Source organism: Adelges cooleyi, unplaced genomic scaffold (genome assembly GCF_023614345.1).
Source record: "Adelges cooleyi isolate 19-005CV unplaced genomic scaffold, UGA_ACOO_1.1 ACOO_flye_CR_arks_rails_tigmint_CR_PRNA_21, whole genome shotgun sequence".
In the NCBI taxonomy this organism is placed as follows: Eukaryota; Metazoa; Arthropoda; class Insecta; order Hemiptera; family Adelgidae; genus Adelges; species Adelges cooleyi.
Window position 1 is genome coordinate 1,786,153 of NW_026095871.1, and position 22,607 is coordinate 1,808,759.

Here is a 22,607-nt window from a genome sequence, read left to right on the forward strand (position 1 = left end):
GATATGATTGAATTTTACTGAGAGATTTTCAATTATTTTAGTGATCACTTTCGTCGAATAACTGCTCAAATTAGAAACAATCTGATCGTCACCTTCAGTATTACTCATCCTAGTAAATACCATAAAAATTCGTTAACATTTATTTTAGTCTGGGCAAATTTTTCGTATTTTATAAAAAGTAATAATATTGTGATCAACGGTTTAGGAATAATATGTATGTTATTAAATTAATTAAAATCCTAAGTTATTTTTGTTGGATCTATAGATTTACACTATAGAAATAGGTACATAGTTAATTTATCTAGGAATATTTTGTTGTATTTTAAAATTAGTAATATTAAATATTTAAAACAATTTACTTTTCGGTTTTATTTTCATTCTCGTTTTTTAATTTCACCACGAGTTCTGTAAAAATAAAAATCCTGTTTTTATAGTAGTTGATCAACGTTATGCGAGCTAATTTAAAAAACTAACAAACTTAACTAAAAAATGGTTAAAACGTACTGGCCAACAATGTTGCACGTACACACTTGAGTTAGCGATTGTTACTTAAAAATAATAATAATGTCGTTGTCTCATAATAATTACCAAGCGTGTCCACTGTGATACTGACATTTTTCAATAATTTATACCAAGGTACATCAATGATAAGCCCATTTATATGGCCGCTGATTACTTGTAATGGAACGTCAAACTCGTGTTGGACTGCTTTTACATTTAGCTCCAACACGTCGAAAGTGCAGTTGCCTCTTAACAAAGCTAACTATACATACAGTGCAGCGTCGTCATACAATAAGTGTGTTTTATGTGTCGAACAACAAGCAATATAGTGTTAAGACAATTTAAATACCTTAGTGTCCTCAGCTGTTGTATATCTAAAATATTTGTTCACATAGCCTAAGATCATATGCACAACCGATAGTTTCCCCGCATTGATTATGTTACTCAGGTAATCGAATACTTGAGACATAGCTTTTGAGAATTTTGAAACTTATAAATGCAAAATTACTAGTTGCTTACAAACATATGTAAATTGAATATTATGTTCAAAAAAACAAAACCATAAAAAAAAATACAAAATTTTATATATATATCTATATTGTTTGATGCGAGTTAGAAATTTGTTAAGATGCTTGGATACATGTTTATTTATTTTTTATTACTCCTATACATTACATAAATACCGTTTTAAACTGGTATCAACTAAAGATCAACTGATAACGCCAACTTTAAATAAGAATTCAGCTCAAGCCTGAATGAAGTGAGAAGAAAAATATTGTTTTTATGTTATGATTATATTGTTATAGTTCCTCCGGGATACTCTCTCTGATCTATAGCCATGAAGAAATCGGTCCAGTAGTTAAAATGTCATCATGGACCATAGCAAAAAAAGTAATAATAATAGTAAAACACATAACTGTAAGACAGCTTCTCATCAAAGCTATAAATGTTGTTTTATTATTTTAACGGTTAGGTACGTCGGTTGTCATTCATATAACGGCTGTTCATATTTGACTTTCGTTTTCACTCAATTACTCGGTTTTGTGCAGAACTGTCTAAAAAAAAAACAAACACTCACGAGACCTAAAGAACCTTCCAAATTTTGATTCAATCAATATGGGTCCACTATTTTTTGTGAAGAAACACATAAAGTACCTACCGAATATTGTCCAGAGACGTTTACCCTTCCTTGCCAAACAATATCTATACTGTTTTTACAGTGTTAATAATTATTCAGAGTGTTTACATATTATCAACTATAAGCAAAAAAGGTAATTTTAGTGTCATACACGAAGCGTGCACTTACCGAATATAACCTGAATTCGCGATTAGCACATAATATTATTAGATCTCGTTACGGATTGCGGCTTGCTCGCATATTATACCGGTTTCACAATGATGCACAAATACTCACACACACACACTTGCCCGTACGTCGATGACATAATTATATTACCACTCACATTGGCCAAGTATGTATACATATTATGAAGAAAGTCGTATTAGTGTGCGCGTTGAGCTCTTACTTGGATTCGTAATTTGTCGGCAGCAACATCAGTATCGTCGTGCGACTTATTCTCAGTGCTTTTGTTCTGTCCAAGTCAACTCGATTTCATACTTAATAAATAAATTTAAAAAAAGAAAACTCCGTTTAAATTATAATTTTTTCTAAATAGCATTTAAAACAATACAAATAAAATGCGTGGGATATTTTCAACGGCATGTGTTTTACTGGTGATTTTTGTGCTCGCTCCGAGTAACGTGTCCAGTCAAAAACACGAAGTAAGTATATTACTAGTTATAAGTAATTTAAATTAAAACGTTGTATGTAAAAACGAAATCTATACAGGTACAGCAGACCGGAAAATGCAGAGCTCCCGAAAAGGCACCACAAAATCTCGAAAAAATCATTAACGTCTGCCAGGAGGAAATCAAATCCGCGTTGCTCCAAGGTAAACGTAAACTTAATTAAAAACAATTATCGACTAGCCAGTAATAATCGAGTGTTGGAAATTCTTTAGAGGCGTTAGAAATCCTTAATGGCGGACCTTTAGACGAGGACAACTTAACGCCAAACCGGAACCGACCGAAAAGGGACGTCGATGACGAATTGTCCAACGAAGAGCGAAGAGTAGCCGGGGTAAGACAATAATTGATAAAAAAAATATTGTCATATTCATTTTTTAGCTAGTAGAACCGTTGCCTTTCATCACTACACGACGATTCTCTAGCCCCCCCCCCTGCTCCCCACAAGTATACTAATTTCAAAATATCACTTACATGAAGATTATTGATGAGTATCCCTCTGCACCTCGTATATAATTTTACTAATAGTGTTTAAATTTCCTGTCACTCACCAAGACGCCCACAAAACAAATTCAGCTTTATTATGTTACTCTTTAACTCGATTTCAACATTGAATAAACAATGATACTTAACATAATTTTGCAACTCAATTGTTCAGACAATTTCTAAATTTTCTATCTACTTAACATTGACATAATATTATACCGTCGGTACTTATGCAAGAAAGCGTGTGAAGTCAACCCCCTCCTGTCTTTTGTTGTCCAGATGGACCTAGATAAACTTCAATTATTCATAGGCGATAATTTCTAAATAATTGTAAGTGGCTTGCTTTTTTTTTAATCTTCCCAAAAAATTAACCTAGCCCTCAACGTTGTCCAAATCGACCCGGAAAAATTGTAAATGCTATAAATAAATGTAAGGGGGTTATCAAATGCTTTTTGCCGATCTCTACCTGTATTTTAAGTTATATAAGGATAGTATTATATCAAGAGTGATATTCGAAAAGAAAACTGACTACTTTTTTTTTAGTAGTTTTTAATATTATAAATAGTAGTTACAGCGTTGTTATAATGTTATTATAATCGAGTATGGAATGTCGTTATAGCTAGTGTCACCGGTTCGCTAATTTTGTATTTGATAGTCATTGTTATAATACCTATATTGACGGGTCGCATTCGAACCCATAAATATCTACAATATTTTGGAAAAGGATTCATTCCATTCACCTGTTGCATAACTCGAAACCAGTTTATTAAACGTGGTCAGCAGCAAGGAAAACACCTCAATGCTCCTTTTTATGATCATAGTATATATTATAAAATAAACTTTATTATGATTCGGCTGACCGTCGTAATACCTATATAGTGTGTAGTGTATAATATGTAGTGTGTACTAACGATATTGTTTTTTTTTTTACTTGCAGTGTTTGCTCCAGTGCGTCTACAAGAAAGTGAAAGCAGTTGAGTACACATGTCTATATTATGGTCACTACCGCACCATCATGCCATTACCATGTGCACCTATTAAACCAGACTATCTAATTGATGCGAAATTCACATTTTTTTCTAGGTTGATGAGACCGGGTTTCCAGTAACCGAAGGATTGATGCAATTATACAACGAAGGCGTTCAGGACCGAAACTACTATATGGCCACGTTGTCCGCCGTCAGACACTGTATATCCATAGCGCAACAACTAAGACAATTACAGCCACTACAGAGATTCGGTAAGCAAAACATTTATATACATGTTATGATACAATTTTTTTTTTTTTTTATTTAAGTTCGGACGTCTGTGAATTACCAACTTGGCAATTAGTATCGGATAGCATTCGACAAATCCATAGAAATTAAATAAATTCTTAAAAAAAATAAACCAATCAATCCAGGGTCGGATAGGCACTTGGACGCGCTCCGTTTTTCTTGAAAGAATAGTCTAAAATCTTACCACCGACACAATTTCCATTTCTACTTGAAAAAAAAACTTTTACTCATAATATTACCTATTAGAGGGCCTTAATTTCGAATGGTATGAATATTACAAATAGGTGTATTGTAAGACATTGATTTGGGTACATTATTTCAATTATTCTGTGGCCCTGTAATCATCATAGCCCATGGACAATGAAGATAAGTGCGATTTTCATAATCGATACAAAATCCCCTTAAAACAAAGCCGTATACAGATTTATCATTGTTGTATTTGCACAATCATAATATGATGATAATGTGAATATTTTGGTGTAATTGATGAGTAATAATAATAATGTAAAATTAATAAGTGTGCATACACCAATTATACACGCGTTATGTTTGGTATTATAGCGGTGGTTATTATTATTTTATGATCCTTAGATTGCATAACTTCATTGTTTCGCATAACACGAATACATACTTAATGCGATATGACCAATGCTAATTATTATTTAAATTATGAGAAAATGTAATAAAACAATCATTTATTTGCGAGTTAATTATTTTCGAAAACAATGGAAACTATTTACAATAGATGGCCGATAACGACGCATGTACATTTAAATTCAATTACAAATATTCGCGATTAAATTTCATAAGAATTTCTTTTGAGTACTTACATTTATTACTTCAATTTGTTTATTAACAAAACATTTAAGTAGAAAATTGTAATGTACAAAAAATCAGTAGCTATTTTTAATGGTTTTTGTTGATTGGACGGCAAATTATGTTTTTCAATTCGCCGTTCTGAATAATTATAGTGATGAAACAAGACATAAAAAATCTCCTTTGCATAGTTCTACCGAGATCAAATAAATATATAATTATGTAAATTTACATACATAATAGGTATACTTATACATATTTTATATTTTCAGATGACGGTCAAACCTGTGATTTAGCCTACGAAATGTTCGAGTGTGTAAGTGAAAAAATTGACGAAGTAAGTTAACTGTTTTTTTTTACTACATTTATTTAACATATATAATAAGTAAAGATGATTTTAAAATAATATTTTGTTTTCTCAGAGTTGCGGAGTTGGAAAACAGCAGATCAGTCCAAGTCAGCATCTCATTTAATCTAGCGCTTATTTTATTATTGTTAAAAAAAAAACCCCACGAACTCTATCAAACTTAGGCTTTTAACAAATAGTGTACTGTATACTAGAACTAATAATTATAATTATTATTTGTTAACTCTATTGCGCAAGATTTTAATATCTCCTCGTCGAGCATTGATACGTATGTGCCTAATTACTGTGTATATTGTTTTTTTTTTATGTTGTAAAAGAAATTAGGTGTCTTATAACTTATCTGTCATGTAAATTGTAATATAGATAAAATAAATTTTATTGTTTTTGTTCCAAAACTGAACTGTAAAAAATGTCACTTGAGAAAAACTATGTAATTAAGTCAATTGGTCGCAAAAGTCCAAACATAGTTTTCAAAAAAAAAAGATGATCGAAAGATCTCTGTTCTGATATTAGATAAAACAGTTACACAATAACTTAGAAATGGCTATAGTAATTGAATAGAAAAAAATCAGCCTGATGCTAATTCATTATCAGCCATAAAATGCTCTATCCGAACAGAATGTTATCTGTTGACTGTTAGCACTAATATTTCGTTTTTTAATACAAGCAACAATGTATTTTGAACTTAAGATTTCTTAACTGAAACTAAAGATCATCCAAATATATAAACAATAGAATACCATATTATTCATGTCGTGGTATTGTATTCAAATATACATTTGACTATTTGAGTAACTCAATTGTAAATTAATATTTATTTTCTTTGTGTAGTTAATTATTTTTTTAAGCGGTTCTTTTAATTTGAATAATTTTGAGTAATTTTTAATAAAAATAAATATTTATCCATAATGGACTCATGAATATTTTTTGTTGGTGGTGGTCTTCCTCTTAAAATAATTTTAGGTATAAAGTGTAATTTGTTTGTATAGTGATCAGTAAATTAAATAAACGTTTTTTACACTAAGACAATCTCAGTGAGGTTTCATAAAATGGCGGGTTATGTTCTCAGCCCGTATTGTTCTCTGAATAAAAGAAAATTCACAATACCACTGTAGTTGAGTTATATTTTATAAACAATTCTTTTTCGTCTTCGCCCTATCCAAATCAAATTAAGTCCGCTATTTGTAAGTATTTATGATTGATAATTAAATTTGATTTCCAAAACTATCACAACGTTCAGTAAAAAGTGGTTCGGTAAAAAAAATGACAAGGTTATTTTATTGGTACATGATTGAAAATGAGAGAAAGTAACCGGAAATTGTTTTAAATAAAAAATAGTGTAAAAGAGGATTCAATATGGCCCTATAAAAACATTGAAGGTCGTATTAGCTGTTGCTTTGTAATTAGGACTCTATGCATATTTTTAACACATGTGTAATACTGAGAAATTTATTAGGATTTTTTACTACAAAGATCTATCAATTATAATATCATTATTATTTTTACATATTTACATCTACAATAGATAATAAAACTGAAATCAACAGCTTACTTTTTAATTTAGTTTACGTTATAATGTAGGTATATTATGTAATATAAACCATTGTATACATTTTTCAAATAATAAAAAGTGAATTTGGTGTTTATGATTTCCATAATATTATGTACCTATTCCCAAGAGCGCCCACAGCTCACAGGAAGGGGTAGAGGGGGGGACAACTCTCCCCTAGCTTCTTTGCAAATTAAAAAAAATGTAAATCCAATATCCCAAATTTGTAAAATCTATTAAAAAATCGTAGGCCCCCCTCCCCTGAATTTTCACCCGTGGGCGCCTTTGCCTATTCCTATAATATATTTATGTATTATGCGGTAATCTATAGACAATAATAATTATCAAAATAGAATACCTACTCATTTATTTAGTATACATTTTCATATGAAAAATTCGTTTACATTATGCACCAGACAGTCAATGTACCTATCCATTAGGAATCTATAAAGCGTATAGAAATAGTGTATAGTTTAAAACGCAAACGGATTTTGTATAATAGTATATATTTTGACAATAGCTATATAGTTTCCAGTTGGAGACTGACAACAGCGTGACTGAGTGACTGGCTACAAATTATAAAAAAAATATGATATTAATCGTGTACCTAGTACCTACCTAAAGGCTGTTCATATAATGTACAATGATATATATTGAATAACTTCTATTTTGTAATATATAATTGTAATCTCGTTGATGACCACTTGCTATATATATATATTAAAATATTGTGATCTACATCAGTTATTTTGTAATATTATATTTCTGTCTATGATACTCACTGTGATTCACTCTGTTTTGTTTTTCATTTATAAACAAATAAACCATTAACGATAACTTGGATTAATTGAGTTTCGCAACAGCACCTGATATTTCGGATTCCACGGGTGTAACAATGGATAATAAAGCGATATTTGTTTGTAAGTGTTTTTGGAATATAAAAAACCAAAATTAACAATACACCAATGGCACCTGTTGACCGTGACGTCAGCGGTATCTTCTGAACATCTTCACGGTGAGTTGGGCAAGACCTTAAGACTATCCGTAAGTTCTGCACGAGACGAAAAAAAAAACAGCCGGACACTTGTCGATTGGCGCCACTCGAGTTAAGTCAGCGTGCGAGACAACATTTTGGATAAGGTCCGTTCGGTTTCCAATACTTTGATAATATTATATCTTATGTAAGTACAATATATATTTTACTCGGTTTCGTTAGTGTAAAAAAAAAACATAGTGTGTAGTGTAGAAATTAAAAAATATTTTACAACGCTTTAAAGGGACATGACCACTTAGATAATTTTTTCACTTGACAAGGTATTTAAAAAATATATTTGAAAAACACATTTACTTAAAATTTCAAGCGATTCGAACAACACGGTAGACGACGTTATGATCATTTCAAATTTGAAAGTTTAAACGCGCTTTTCTCAAAAGAAACATTTTTTAAAAAGGGTAACCACGATACGCTTCTAACTACACGTCTACAAAGTCTCAAAATTCAATCAGTCCTTGTGTAATTAACATATTATACATTTCAAAGGGCTTTCTAAAAAATAAACATTTTTTTTTTTAACTAGTCATGACTGTTAACAACTAGTCAAACTGTCAAAACTGTCAAATGGTCGAAGAAAATCTAAAACCGTGCTCGAGCATTGTGTTGAAAATGTTTGGAATTTTATTTTGGTTTCGGTATAACAAGTAGTAGTAGAAGTACTGAAATATGTTTTAGTGAAAATACTCGAATATATAAAATAACTTTGAGTTGTTCACAAAGTATATAATTTTCGATTCTTAAATGTATTGCCTAGAACATTTTGGGTGACTGAAAGCATTTTTCCATTAGACGCCCAAATGGGAATGATGAAATAAAAATGTAACCTCCTACTTGTTGTACTCCCTGAGGGCTGCATAAAGAAATCTGTAAGATGTTTATTGGTTTCTTTGGGATAAGAGTAAGAAATGGAGATGGCGATGGATGTGAGGGATTTAAGGAGAGAGAGAGTGAGAGGGGATGAGGCCAGCCGAACTTGTTTTTGTATGAGTAAGAAGATATTGGGATATTGGAGCTGTATTATGAAGTGCTCTTTAAAGTTAGCTGTTAAAGTAATGTTTCGTAAAACAACGTCCATAAGTATAGGATAAAGCATAATTTATAATTAAATCTTAAATATCTTAAAATCAATTATATTTTGATATACTTATAAAATAGGCAATAGCTGCGTTGTTCGAGTTGTTTTACAAATCGTCTTACCGCAGTTTAGAACAGTGTGGGTGGTACACATTAATAGGCACTATTAATAACATTATGTAACCCCAATTAAAATCCGAAAAATAACAAACTATCCTTGGATCCATTTTTCCCATAGCATCTACAGCTGCGGTATGAATGAATTACAAGATGGAATATAAAACTAGTAATTAACTAGTAATTTTAAAACTCATCGATGTTGTTGTATTTCGAACATTCTGCACAGTTAAATAATAATAATAATGATAACAACAGTAGTAATAATTAACGTTTCAATATTTGATGATTTGTGTATAATATCAGATTTCAGTTTTTTGTTTTTTTTTTACACATACTTAATATAATAAAAAATCATTTAATTTATACTTAACTAGGTTAGCATAGCAATGACTTTTCCCGTCGATTTTAATTCATGACTAAATAAGTAATAACGTTATAAGTCGTGTAATAAATTAATTGTTATTTTCCATGTTATCTCGTGCGAAACGTTCACATGCGGTTTTTTTATTATACAATTTAACTCAAAGTAGTAGGTTACCCTCATGTTAAGTGACCCTGTCGCATATCTTCAAGTATACCGAGTGCAATCCTTGTTTTCGTATTTTTACAATGTTTCATTGCGTTTTAATTCTGGAATAATTTTTATAACACACAACAAATAGTTTTTCTCACTCTAAAATATCTGTATTTTTTAAGATTCATATTAAGTGGGTCAAAGGAACCAATATCCTAGCTACGCCACTAAATAAATTAGGCAATTACCGTTAAAATAAATATTTTTAGTAGATTATATTTTTATCCAAGCAAATTGCACACCGAGAGGTGCAAAAACACGATTACATGAGTTAAAATGTATTTTTGTATTGAACTATAGCCTATAGGAGTATATTATACTGATTATAAATTAACAAAGTATTAACTGTTATTAAAATATCCATCATAATTAATATGGTCATTTAATTGAGTATCATATTTTAACGTTAAAATGCAATAATTTATATAAAAAAATTTTTTTTATAAAATTGTTAGATAACAAATAAAATAGTACATACCTATGTATTATTATATATAATATCATTTGTATACTATCGGTATAGTGTTGAGTATATAGAATATAATCAAAATAAATTAAAAAAGACAGTGCGGTTTGGTAAACTGTGTCAAACGTGCATATACGTCAGTTATGTATTATATACTTATATAGAGTTATAAAAACATAATATCTCACATAAGCATGTATACAGGACACGGGTAGACCAGATATAACAACACTTATTGTTAGTGTTATTATATTGCACGATCCAGACGCAAATTGAATTTCAACGGCATAACATTGAATTGATTTAATTCAATTATAGTCGGAATTAAGGGGGAAGGGGGGGGGCTTAAGTCTTAACCAATATCCATCTAAATAATATTATCGTACCCGTCTGTTTTACAATTGAAATTTGAAAAATGCTCAGAGAGATGAGCATTGTGATACGAGAGACAATATTTTGATTTATCCGTGAATTATATTCCTGTTATTAACCTATACATTTTCATCTTAATGTGTACTCGCTTAACTATTAGTTGTAAGCAACATGATGTACTTAAAAATCACTAATAGTTATTCATATAATATATGTATATTAATCATTAGAATGGTCGACCAGTCTAATCTAAGTGGAGGGCGCATTTGTGCATTTCGCAAATCTGCTGGGCGCCGCTTACATAAATATAAAACTTGCGTTAAAAATAAATTCAAGTACAATGGTAGCGATATAGTAATAATAATAATAATAATATATTACATTACACATTATTGTAAATTTTCCAATTGGACGGTCATAATAATGTCATATCGGAAGTCATAATACAATATTATTATGTCGAACGGCGGCGGCACGTGCCATTCGCCAAACAACAATAAAACGATGAATGACCAGAAACCTGATGACATTTTTGCAAAAAAAAAAAAAAATACATCACACGCCACCCGCCGATACGCTGTTACGTGTCGCGCAAAAAAAAAATCACCTTACTCGCGACACACGGCCGGCACGCGCTATCAGTCTGTCGGTCCCAACCAATATGTTCGCCGGTACGAAAGCGAATTTTATTTTTTTCATTTATCCGCTGAATAGTTCCATATAGTTTAATCTTTATTTATAATTCGAAAACGAAAACCTTTTTTTTTTCTTCTTTTATTAGGTATACGTTATTTATTTCAGTACGATATGCCGCCTCCGTTTCTGACGTGGATGCTGTATTCGGTGGCCGTCGCGGTGTCCGCCGCTGGCCAACAGCGGCCGTCCGTGGACAAACGACAAGTGCCGGTGGACGGCGACTTCACGGACAGGACGTCCGACGGCTCGTACGGTTTTCGGTACGCGGACAGGAACCAGTTTCACGTGGCCGCCGCCAACAAAGACAACGTGGTGTCCGGAAGGTACGTAAATGAGTGTACGAGAAAAATAATTTTGAAATTTCCAATTCAAAAAGACGTCAAGCCAGCTGGAAATATTTAAGTGATTTTATTTTCATCGTTTGTTTAATAATTATAACAGAAGTGTATTAAATTTTATTCAATCGAGTCGGACCGAGTTAATCAAAAGTTGTATTAATTGCAAATGTTTTTCCTTGTAGATTTGGATCTAGAAATCCGGGCACTGGTATCATCGGTCAGACTTTGTACTCGGCCGGTCCTCGAGGTTTCCGAGCCCGGGGCCCTGACATCGCCCGACAGACGGACCTGTCGCAAGTGCGTTTGCCGTATTCGCCGCCGGTGCCCACCGACTCGTCCAAGTACGACCCGGCCTACGACCGTTACTACGACCCCAACGAGGACGCCAGTTACAGATTCACCGTCCGCACGCCCACGTTGTCCAAAGCCGAGACCGCCGACTCCAGAGGTCGCGTCCAAGGCGTTTACTCGTACGTCGACGATGTCGGTGTGTAATTTAATCGATATTCGTATACGACTATGTACTATGATAATTACCTACCGCACAAAAATCGATAAAGACAATAATATCGTGGCGTTGCCAAAAATATTTGAATTTTCTTTTTAAACGGTCGGGTCAAAAAGACGTGTAGGACAATAATATAACAGGCATTGTATCTAATAATCTCTTACGGTATTGCAGGTAAGAGACACGACGTCCAATACGAAGCTGGCGCCGGCACAGGGTTTCGCGTGAAATCGGCCCATCCTGACTCGGAACCGTTCAACGGGTTATTCTATAGCGGTCCGCCGGGCAAACCGGGCGGTCAACCGCGGGGCACCTCGTCCGTGGTGATGGGACAAGACGGCTCGTACGGGTTCACGGCATCCGGGCCGGACCAACGGCGGACGGAAGTGAGCGATTCCAACGGGCGCGTACGGGGCTCTTACACGTACGTGGACGACAAAGGCGTGCAGCGGACCGTGCAGTACGTGGCCGGTCCGGACATCGGATACCGGGTAATCAATAACGCGCCGGCGTTGCAATTACCGCTTCCCGTACCGGTAACGTCGATATTGCCGCCTTCGTTGTTGGTGACGTCCACGCTTTCGCCGTCCGACTTCGAGCATGACCTGTTCGGGCCCGTGGCCAGCAGTACGGTCGCCCCACCGCCGTTGCAGGCCCCGCGCAGGGACACGGCGAATGACAACGACAACAATAAAAATATCAACGACGACAACGACGACGGCGACAAAAGAGGAGGAACCAATTTTCTGTCATCCGACAGCTCTCTGCCGTTGGGTTCGGCGTTCCCGGAGGACGATCCCCGGATACCGGCCAAAAAGTGGCCGTCCACGTACAAAAACAAAGAAGAAGAATCATTTTTCCAGTCTTTTGACAAATTCTACAAGCGCAAGGAAGACGGCCAGAAATCGCTGTTCGGCGTCCCGGAAACGCCGTACGGTCAATCGAGGCCGATCGTTGTCGACCAGATCAAATACGGCGAGTACGGCGGCACCGACTATCAAAAACACCACCACAAGGATCAGGTGGAATACGGGAACGAAGACAGCAACTTCATCGGGTTCCCTGCCGGTACCGTCGTCAAAGGGTACGTCCAGAACTTGGACATACTGCCATTCGGATACAGAGTGCCATCGCCTTCGTTTGTTTTTGAAAAACAATTTGGTACCGGCGACGGTTACCATAATTCAATTAAAAAATAAAAATATTGACGGAAGCGAGTAATTGACCTGCTGAGTTCCTGTATACCATATTTTTAACATACTACTCATTTTCATTTTCTAGTTTTTACTAACGCTCGCTTAAATACTACTTGTAATTTTTAAAACGTATTTTGTATTGCTTGGCGAACCATAAACTAAAAACGTGTATACTTAAGTATAAATCAAAATTAGATTAAGGTATAGTAATAACTAATAAAATGTGTTTGAGAAGGCCGACGTGCAGTTTAATTACCATTATATTATATTTAATTTGTCCAATGTTAATCATTTGAATAACAAACATTGGCAATATTATGACATAAGACCGCTTTGATTCTCTGATTCTATGTATCTAAAATCTAAATGTCTACTTCTAATTTCTAAGGTTATACTATAATATACATTATTTTATATTCGATTTCAGTTAATTAAACGTTGCCGTAATTAACAGTTATTGCTCTTAGACTTATTCGTGTGGTTTATTGACGAGACACCGTGACGCCATTTCATTCTTCTATTTTGAAACCAAACCTTCACCTGAAAAGAAAAAACAATTACAGCGTTTAACGATATACAAAACAGCTACGAGCAAATAATAAATTTATTTTTGATCTAAGTCGACTATTTTAAAGCACAAACCTGAGAATCGGCAAGTCCCAATGCAGAAGCTAATTCATTTCTATTGGCTTTGGTTATATATTTTTCCATTTGAAAATAATATTCCAGCCAATCTTTTTGCTCGGCTGTAAAGACAGCTCTACCGCATCTTTTTTTTTCTGTGTTGAAAAAAAACAAAATTTGTCATTAGACATTTTTTTTAAAATTGAAGATAAAAAAAAAAAATAAACGAAGATAACTTCGTTTAAAAAATGTTTTGTTCGTATGCATGATATTTCTAGAGCTTCTGGAGCATAGGCGGAGATTGGGTCATTTTAGGGGAAAAAACGCTAGCCCCCCAAAAAATTAATCAAACCTCCGCTTATGTTCTGGAGTAAAGTTTATATAACACAGGCACAGTCGATCAGTCAAATATTTAGCTTCATCATTTTTAAACGGCCATTAAATGTCAATAATTTACAAATAATGAAACATCATAACTTTGTGGATAGAGGTCGACTCAATCAATTAATAAAAAAAATAAATAATGAATATAATATAATTGTTAAGAAACAAATCTGTATATTTTCAAGTATTGCAGGCAATTATGAGATTTAGGTAAATAAATGTAAATACTAAGTATACCAGGTCAAGATATTTAAACAAACTATTTGTCTATTTACAAAGACTTTTAAGTAATTTATAAAAAAAATAATGTCGTAGAAGATTTGGAAAGAAAATAACATTGACTACCTAAAAAATATTCAAACTATGTAACTAGGTGGTACTCACGTTGTTGTTCATAATTTGCCAGTATTCTGTCGATACCGAAATTTAGAGTCCCCGCCGAGTGGCTTAGCTGATGGCTGTCCATTGTTGAACTGATTTTAATAAAAGAATTGTTTTTTTCCCCTATAACTCGTTAAAATTTCTCTACGCTATTGTAGTAGGGGAAGATAATAAATGTTAAATAGTCTTGGCAGTAGCCAGTATTATTATCTCAAATATTGAAACGCTCAGTGTTTACGAACGCTGTGGTTTAATATTGTTTACAGCACTAATACAATAGGTAGGTATAGTTATTCTGTTCATAAAAAATGCATACTTTTTGTACTTAAACAACATTTGGTCACAGCTGTTACAATCCAAATAAATTCGTATTGGTCTGTTTAGACACTTATTGAAATAAACATTTTCAAACAATCTATTTTTACATTCAACGTCGACGTGTTATTTTTATTTTACCGCACTACTTAATCGTTTTTCTCACACTACATTGGTTTTTCGTTTTTATTATATTTAATTTAGTCCATCCCGTGTGACATGAACGAGATGCCGTCGAACTTCGGCTGCAGGTAGTTAAGTGTTACCAGAAATGGATTTTTTTTTTTGGGGGGGGGGCACTAGTTAAGACCTAAGGGATAATATATACTTTACAATAGTGTATAATTTGCGTGCTCACTCACACGTATAAAATAAAAATATTTTTCAAGAGGGGCACACGCCCCCCTGGCTACTTCACTGTCCGGATAAATGTGTTCCCTTGCGAATTCACAAAAAATAGCATGTTTTAGGGGCTAACTATTGTTTCGAAAATATAGCCATATAGGTAATAAGTACCGACTTTAAGGTCTGTACACATCAAGAATGTAAAACTCGTGTCACTCGTGTATGCTTAATTATATATTTTAATATAATAAGTCGTCAACATATTACACGGTAGGTAATTGGAACATTATAAGTGTGTAGTGTACTACAATCTGTAATGTAGTGTGTTATCCTATTTGGTATTTGGATTGACACACAAATCTCCGTCATTCAGTGCGAAACGTCATTAAGTCTTGTAATTATCCGCTATAAAAACGAACACCACACACACTGACTAGATAAACTTTTAGTATCATTTTTCAGTTGGGCTCACGTCAACCCGCTCAGACTGCTTAAGAGCACACGCAATAATCAAATAAGTAGTATTTAAATAAATAATAATCAAAATGATCGTAATCGGTATAATGGCGTCGTTAGTCTGTCAAATGAACGGCCAACATTTAGCTCGCCAAGACCGAGAAGCTGTGGATTTGGAAGCAATGCCGTTGAATAAACTATTGGAAATGAAGAAAGCGCTTAAGCCAACGGGTAAACACAATAAATAATAATTTATTATTTTTCGTCATAATAATATTATGTTCGAGTCACTATTACCTACTGTGTTAATAAAAGTACACAAAAGTTTAGATGTTTAGAAAATTTGCTTAGGTAACCCAATTTAAATTACTTATTTTTCACCTATCTATGAACAATAAATTACCCTAGTATTTTTTGTTTATTGTGACAAATAATGTTATTCGCGAATAAGAAATTATCCATTAATTATTGTCTTGTTTAAATTTTGCCCAACTCCGGACTTTTAAAATCTATCTGTTCCGATAAAGTTCGAACATTCGAGTCAAAAATATATTGTTTTAAACTTTTTTTGTGTGCAAAACGATTGTTCTATAGCTAATTCAGTAAAACACAAATTTATTTTAATTACACTACAATAATGAATTTTGCCGGGATCATTATCCGAACCCCTATGGTATAAATTTAACTGTTAACTGTTTTTTTCGGTTTTACAATGAAGTGTTTTATTTTGTGACTGAAAAAACCACAGCTTTTTATTTTAAAATAAAGTTACTGAATTTAAATCGATTTTCCTTAATTATTACTAACTATTACTATTGCTTGGTTAACACTGTAAGTTTTTCAGATTTCCCCTCAAGCCGAACGGAAGAGCCCGTCGAACAGAGTACACGTTTGCCCAACGCTTTAGCTCTGCGACGAACAGACTTTTTAGAATCGACTGCTGGCAGTTCAGTGCAAACGGCATTTCAGATGTCGTTGACTGTGCTGTCTTTCTTGGCGTTCGGCGGCTACGTGATCAGCTTGATCGCTCAGAATATGCGCAAGCCCACTCAATTAGACGGTATGACGGCCCCTCAAACTCTGAACAAAGTGGTGGTAAATCAAAACAGGCGACCATTCAGACCCTCTGCTACCACAGCTGTCGGTTTTGGCCGGCGCAAACGGAGTCGGAGATACACTTGAACCGATGTCGTACACTTGTTGAAATTCAAAACCCTAAAGTGATTAAATTATTACAAAATTGTTATCCTAATTGCAAATACTAATAATTAATTTCACGTTAACACATAAATCCATATAAAATTGCACTCTCTGCATTTTTTGATTTCATATTTTGACAAACCAAATTTACTTTCTAAATTATAACCCCTTTAGTACCTACATCTTGAGCACGTACGCCCATTACCTTTTCATGAGCGAACAGATTCAACATGAACTCGACGGGTTTTATATGGTATCTCGGCCGCACTTTTTTTTCCAACGAAAAACCTCAAACGACCACGAAAGGCGAGTGAATAATGGCTATTCAAATTAATGTTCGTGGGGCTAAGCTCTTTCTAGTTTTTGCCTAAGCGACGATAAAAGTAGTGCCTCTCCATATGCGAAAATAAATAGAGGATCTGGAGACTAAATCCCCTTAAATATATCAGTAACAATTAAATTAATGTCAACCATGTCTTGTGCACTGTGGTTCACGCTTAACAGAATAAAAATGTTTTTTTTTATATACATTCTCGGAATTTAAAAAAAAATCAAATTGAAAGTATTAAATTGTGTAGATATTTGATAAGAGAATCGTTTTAGACGATACAGCGTAAACAGATATCAAGAATTGACGAAAACAAAAAATTCAACTGAAGTTTTAATCCTAACAACTTTGTTGGGGTACAGAATAAAAAAATAGTGCGACTATAAAAATAATTTTGTTGTCTTTAATTTTATGAGTTAACTGTTTAATACCTAAACCCATTAATGTTCTAAATTTCAAGTATATTAAAAAAATGTATTTGGTGTAATATGGTAAATATTTGAATACAACTTATTTTGTATATTAAAAAGAAGCATTAGGCACTTTATTATAACTAAATCTTAAACTATACTCTAAATTTTAAATTTATAAGTTTAACAGATTTGTGGGAAAATATATATTGAGATATATTTGCCCCTTCATTAAAGCCTAAATATGCTAACTTGGTAAAAATGTATACTTTCCTAATTTTTGGCTAGTATCATTTTCACAGACAACTGAGAAGAAAACACAAGACGCCCTCATAGACGTAGAAGTAGGTATCCCGCGAGGAGTAGAATATATAATATATAAATTTGTCTAGAATCCGTCTCATGATGGCAACCTTGGGCCTTCAAGGGCCAAGGCCCGTTAAGCTACATCATGATGATGATGATGATATAAATATAAATAAAAACAATACTTGGTAACAATTCACAAACATTTTTTAAAACTCAATTTTACAATACAATCTACGCTATATTTATTATACTGTCATTTTTTTTATGTATTATCTATTAAATTACTCTCACTTCACATAATTAGGTTTATATGTAATTTAGCCCATTATCAGACTTAAAATACTTTTGAGCATTACCTACCTACCTATTTGAATTATTATACATTATCTAAATTGGAATGAATAAATTGTAAATTATATTTATACAAAACAAAAACGTTAGGAGTTTCATGAGATAAAAGATCACTTTTTCCTTTAGATCAACATATATTCTTATAAAAATAAATATTGTAAATCTTAAAATAAGACTGTCTTATTGCACTAAACCTTAGAACGATATAATATTAAGATTGAATAATGATATATTACTTAACATAGTTCATATAGTTATCTTACTTAGTTATAATAATTTGATTTTAACTTAATTTTAATGTCATATTATTATCATCATATATATAAGTAATAATAAGTAATTAGGAAAACCAAAACATTCATTCAAATAAATATAATACAAATAATCGGTTGCGTTAACAGTCATAATCAAATCATATGTGATAAATAAAAAAAAAAGACTAACTAAAAATTTAATTTACGTCAATAAATAGAGTTTTAGGCAAACAAATCCAAAACATGGCACTGTCAGTTGATGATTATCATTTACTAGATAATTAAATCATCCCTATGATAGAGCACTTGTAAAAATATTAAAGACTCATCATCCATTTTAAAATGGTCTATCTTTCCTTTAATTTAAATTGTGAATATTACCCTTCACCGATTGCTTAATTAACAACCTAATTAGTCACCATTTGTAACACAAAAACTTCAGTTAGACTTCAATATTCATATCAGAACGTAATCCACGATTTTTTAATTTCTCTTCAGCTTTTAATACAGGTTCTTCAGTTCTTGTATGCCAAACATACACCTAAAATGTAATGTTACATTATGAATAAACTCTAATCCAATTAAACTATACACACCTTTGTACAATTGTCTGCAAGAGGTTCTAATTGTTCTAAAGTGACCACTTGTGATAATATAGCACTTTCCTGAAAGCCACGACTTACTGTCCATGAAAATGCCGCATTTGGATGCTTACGCAAAACATTCAAATTAATGGCAAAGCCTGCCATGTCAACTGGAAACGGTCGTTCTGGTCTCCACGCACTATTCCATCCTATCACTTTACCGTTTATATCTGTTAATGGCTTTTCGACTAAAAGGCCTCCAACTAAACCAACGGGCCAAACCCCAACACCTTTGACAACACGTATCTACAAGTAAAATATAATAAAATACATTATTAAAAAAAAATATATTTTGCTATTTAGCTATTACTTCATCAAACAAATCAACACTATATGTATTGTCGTCATCGGCAAAGTAAACAATTCCATCATGTTCTTTTCTAGCTCTCTCTGTTCTTAACCATTCTAAGGCAATATTTCTTTGTTTAACACCTCTAGGTTTTTTCCATTTTGGTTCCTGAGACAATAAAATAATCAACCATAAGAAGATCATAAACACTCGACTTAATAATCAAATTGATTAGTTTTTCTTTATAAATTACCTTAAGCTGTCTCTTCCATTCAGCTGGTGTTGCTATAGATAAGTGTGTATAATTTAAGTGACTTTTTAAAAGCAAATTAGCTACAAGTGTCGACTTTGATTCAGCATCTTCAACAACAATCCAATGAAAATTGTTCACAAGACGAAATGTATTGGATAGCCTTAAACAATAAATAAAAAATTAAAAAATCATACATTTTCCTTAAAAATTGCAATTTATTTACCTAGTTAATTCGGCTCTTTGAACAGGTCTTTTATAAGTGGGTGTAATAGCATAAACTATAGGTTCATTTGGTTTCCATTTATCACAAATACTTTCAAATCTTTCTTTTAAAACATTATAACTATCAGTTTGAATTTTTAACTGAAAAAAATATATTAAGTTTCACTTATTTAATTGAAGCAATAATTATATTAAATAATTAATGAAAGACTTCTTAAATATACAATTAAAAAATTACTAACCTGATGCCTTGTTTGTTTTAAAGCTTCATTTAAAGCTTGATATTGTGCTGCATCTAAATAGCATTTTTATCATTAAAATATGAATTTTTAAAAATTAATTTTGATAAGTATGTCATAAATTATTTGATTTACCTCTTTTTTTAATATTTACCAACCAAATAATAATAATGAAAATAATTCCAAGGTATAGAATTGTTCTTTTCTTGTTAAGCATTTCTAATAATTTATAATTTGAAAACGTATTAGTCATAATAACCAATGGGAGTATAGTAATTTTAAATTTAAAATATTTTTATTTTCTTTAAATAATTTAATTAAACCAATCATTTTCCTCAAAAATAGAGCATCATCTTTATGACTTTATTTAATATACCAAGTGTAAATGAACTATTAACTATACTAACGATGTCTTAAAATAAAGTGTTTACAACAAATTTAATAACAAGAAACATAATATACAATTAAAATAAACAAATTAATCGTAATTTTAGTTTTTTAAATTTTAATTCATTTTTTAAGTTATGGGTATATTTCAGTAATGAAGGGTGTTTACGTTGCAGCTTGCAACTTGCCAATATTGATAACAATATTGATATACGATAAGAACAGTTATCACTTATCAGCATAATATACTACCGAGTGGTGACTGGTGAATCCAGATGTAATGCGGGTAGGTGGTGTAGTCACGGCTATCTTACTCATAAACGTATATATAACTATCTAGGAATTCGAATGCGCATGCGTCATACAGTGCAGCAATATCTAAACAGTGACCTCACGTCAGTACACTGGAACTACACAAGTAATACTCTGATATTACATTATAGAAGATAATACAATTTTCTGTGGCAGTGGTTAGCTGATAGGTACGATAAGTGATAACAAGTTCTTTGCAGTCAAAAATACATTTCCATTTTCCATGTATTTCCATGTATAGATAAAAATATATAAGTATAATATTTATTCACAGTTCACTATCAGCGCATCAATCGTTAATCATTCATTTTCATTATGTACATTGTTGTCTCACTGTTCGCAACTCGTATTTAATACTCAATTTAATTAAGAACGTTTGGATTTTTGCATTTGGTTTTTGATTTTAGTATCGAAACTACTTTAGTTCATTAGTGTAATACAGTCTAGTAGTTTAAAGTATTTCAATTATTATAATCATTTCCAAAAGTGATTAGTCTATTCCATCCTTACAGAAACATTAAGTCACCATGCATTAATAGGTAGGTAAATATATTTTACTTACTTACATTAGATATTTGTTTAGATAAAGTATTATATTTGGTAATAGTTTTTGTATCTATTAGGTTTTCGAAAAGGTAGTTTTAGTTTTCAGAATAGAAACGAGGGTAAAAGGCGTTTTATTAACTTATTGTACCAGAGTGTTCTATTTATTATCTATTCTAAACAATAACAATAGTTTCACTGTAATTATATTAATATGAAATTAGATTTACGAGCTAATTACTTCACTTGTATAAATCGGGACTTGTAAACTTTTAATAACATAATTTTATTAATATCATAGGGTAGGCTTTTCTCATTTGTTTTTGTTATTGAAATATGAAAATGTTTACAACAAGTTTAAAATGGAAAAAGCGAGTTATGATATTCTGTTTAAGCCTTGGAAATAATGCTACATGTCTAGCTATTAATTCATGTTATAATTGTGTATGTTTTGCAAGCATTAAACTATTACATTATTTTACCAAATGCTCCAAGCATATCATTATTAAATTACAAATAGATTGTTATTACAACAATATAGTGACTATAGTTACGAGGTCAAGGACATTATACTCTTTATTTATAAAGAAGTTAGGTAATTTTTGGCGAAATCTTAATTGAAAGACTAAACTGTAATGTGTAATTTTTAGTTCAGTATTTTTGCTCTAAAATCATCTTGAAGCGAGTAAAACAAATTCGGCTATGTTATGTTTTAACACTAGAAAATTGGACCTCTAAATAGTAATTATTGTTGTAAGTAATAGTTTGTGACTGCAAATTTCGGTACCGAGGCCTTTAACATTAACCAGTAGGCAATGGCATAATTTGCTTAACATTGCCAGAATAGTAAAATATTATCATCACCACAGGGCTTAGATACACCACATCTTTACAATAACGTATATACTTTTAAAGATCTCTGAGGAGAGAGATTAATGCTTGTTTTACAAACAATATTTTTTGTTTAGAAGTCTGTGTTTAACCCAATCATACAAACAACTAGATAGCTAATTGTGACACCGCCTGTTGGTCTTCGAATGTTGCTAAACATGAGGTTAGAATTTTAGCTCATCCAGTCCATCGATAAAGCTTTGCACAATTAACATTCTAACAACAATTTAGCAAAATATTAAATGTATCAATGTTTACTGGGTATCTTTT

General features: G+C 32.3%; 5 protein-coding genes across 8 annotated transcripts; 3 read left to right on the plus strand and 2 right to left on the minus strand.

Moving 5' to 3' along the window:
• Positions 1-2,015: 2,015 nt before the first annotated feature.
• Positions 2,016-5,648, plus strand: LOC126834115 (general odorant-binding protein 70). The gene is made up of 7 exons (XM_050565814.1): positions 2,016-2,283; positions 2,351-2,453; positions 2,523-2,641; positions 3,731-3,766; positions 3,877-4,033; positions 5,159-5,223; positions 5,309-5,648. Exons 1-7 carry the CDS (start codon positions 2,200-2,202, stop codon positions 5,357-5,359), a joined length of 615 nt encoding a protein of 204 aa, XP_050421771.1. The 5' UTR covers positions 2,016-2,199; the 3' UTR covers positions 5,360-5,648.
• A 2,240-nt stretch (positions 5,649-7,888) lies between these two features.
• Positions 7,889-13,599, plus strand: LOC126834358 (uncharacterized). 2 transcript variants are annotated; one of them, XM_050566222.1, is made up of 4 exons: positions 7,889-7,983; positions 11,244-11,481; positions 11,679-11,983; positions 12,179-13,599. In XM_050566222.1, exons 2-4 carry the CDS (start codon positions 11,270-11,272, stop codon positions 13,201-13,203), a joined length of 1,542 nt encoding a protein of 513 aa, XP_050422179.1. In that variant the 5' UTR covers positions 7,889-7,983; positions 11,244-11,269; the 3' UTR covers positions 13,204-13,599. The 2 variants fall into 2 exon arrangements, with proteins under 2 accessions (XP_050422179.1, XP_050422178.1); XM_050566221.1 differs by having other exon boundaries at positions 7,898-7,983; positions 11,264-11,481.
• LOC126834359 (homeobox protein DBX2-like) lies at positions 13,440-14,770 on the minus strand. Its single transcript, XM_050566223.1, has 3 exons — positions 14,593-14,770; positions 13,843-13,979; positions 13,440-13,740 (listed from the first exon to the last, which is right to left on the minus strand). The coding sequence occupies exons 1-3, from the start codon at positions 14,672-14,674 to the stop codon at positions 13,648-13,650; spliced, it is 312 nt and encodes a 103-aa protein (XP_050422180.1). The 5' UTR covers positions 14,675-14,770; the 3' UTR covers positions 13,440-13,647.
• A 281-nt stretch (positions 14,771-15,051) lies between these two features.
• On the plus strand, positions 15,052-17,160 carry LOC126834854 (uncharacterized). Of its 3 annotated transcripts, none has more exons than XM_050567054.1 (3): positions 15,052-15,155; positions 15,712-15,936; positions 16,550-17,160. In XM_050567054.1, exons 2-3 carry the CDS (start codon positions 15,795-15,797, stop codon positions 16,885-16,887), a joined length of 480 nt encoding a protein of 159 aa, XP_050423011.1. In that variant the 5' UTR covers positions 15,052-15,155; positions 15,712-15,794; the 3' UTR covers positions 16,888-17,160. The 3 variants fall into 3 exon arrangements, with proteins under 3 accessions (XP_050423011.1, XP_050423012.1, XP_050423010.1); XM_050567055.1 differs by having other exon boundaries at positions 15,087-15,155; positions 15,699-15,936; XM_050567053.1 differs by lacking the exon at positions 15,052-15,155 and having other exon boundaries at positions 15,598-15,936.
• A 799-nt stretch (positions 17,161-17,959) lies between these two features.
• On the minus strand, positions 17,960-20,517 carry LOC126834851 (galactosylgalactosylxylosylprotein 3-beta-glucuronosyltransferase I). The gene is made up of 7 exons (XM_050567047.1): positions 20,340-20,517; positions 20,208-20,260; positions 19,967-20,106; positions 19,744-19,903; positions 19,512-19,658; positions 19,154-19,447; positions 17,960-19,098 (listed from the first exon to the last, which is right to left on the minus strand). Exons 1-7 carry the CDS (start codon positions 20,455-20,457, stop codon positions 19,000-19,002), a joined length of 1,011 nt encoding a protein of 336 aa, XP_050423004.1. The 5' UTR covers positions 20,458-20,517; the 3' UTR covers positions 17,960-18,999.
• Positions 20,518-22,607: the final 2,090 nt, after the last annotated feature.

What these genes read in the sequence shown, in the direction of transcription:
- LOC126834115 (XM_050565814.1), top strand. Translation starts at nt 2,200, where the DNA reads ATGCGTGGGATATTTTCAACGGCATGTGTTTTACTGGTGATTTTTGTG. An exon ending in TGTCCAGTCAAAAACACGAA is followed by an intron (nt 2,284 to 2,350) that starts GTAAGTATATTA and finishes AAATCTATACAG; the next exon opens with GTACAGCAGACCGGAAAATG. An exon ending in TAAGTGAAAAAATTGACGAA is followed by an intron (nt 5,224 to 5,308) that starts GTAAGTTAACTG and finishes TTGTTTTCTCAG; the next exon opens with AGTTGCGGAGTTGGAAAACA.
- LOC126834358 (XM_050566222.1), top strand. Translation starts at nt 11,270, where the DNA reads ATGCCGCCTCCGTTTCTGACGTGGATGCTGTATTCGGTGGCCGTCGCG. An exon ending in GACAACGTGGTGTCCGGAAG is followed by an intron (nt 11,482 to 11,678) that starts GTACGTAAATGA and finishes TTTTCCTTGTAG; the next exon opens with ATTTGGATCTAGAAATCCGG. An exon ending in CTCGTACGTCGACGATGTCG is followed by an intron (nt 11,984 to 12,178) that starts GTGTGTAATTTA and finishes ACGGTATTGCAG; the next exon opens with GTAAGAGACACGACGTCCAA.
- LOC126834359 (XM_050566223.1), bottom strand. Translation starts at nt 14,674, where the DNA reads ATGGACAGCCATCAGCTAAGCCACTCGGCGGGGACTCTAAATTTCGGT. An exon ending in GGCAAATTATGAACAACAAC is followed by an intron (nt 13,980 to 14,592) that starts GTGAGTACCACC and finishes TTTTCAACACAG; the next exon opens with AAAAAAAAAGATGCGGTAGA. An exon ending in TGGGACTTGCCGATTCTCAG is followed by an intron (nt 13,741 to 13,842) that starts GTTTGTGCTTTA and finishes TTTTCTTTTCAG; the next exon opens with GTGAAGGTTTGGTTTCAAAA.
- LOC126834854 (XM_050567054.1), top strand. Translation starts at nt 15,795, where the DNA reads ATGATCGTAATCGGTATAATGGCGTCGTTAGTCTGTCAAATGAACGGC. An exon ending in GAAAGCGCTTAAGCCAACGG is followed by an intron (nt 15,937 to 16,549) that starts GTAAACACAATA and finishes TAAGTTTTTCAG; the next exon opens with ATTTCCCCTCAAGCCGAACG.
- LOC126834851 (XM_050567047.1), bottom strand. Translation starts at nt 20,457, where the DNA reads ATGACTAATACGTTTTCAAATTATAAATTATTAGAAATGCTTAACAAG. An exon ending in CAAAGAGCCGAATTAACTAG is followed by an intron (nt 19,904 to 19,966) that starts GTAAATAAATTG and finishes TTATTGTTTAAG; the next exon opens with GCTATCCAATACATTTCGTC. An exon ending in AATGGAAGAGACAGCTTAAG is followed by an intron (nt 19,659 to 19,743) that starts GTAATTTATAAA and finishes TTATTGTCTCAG; the next exon opens with GAACCAAAATGGAAAAAACC.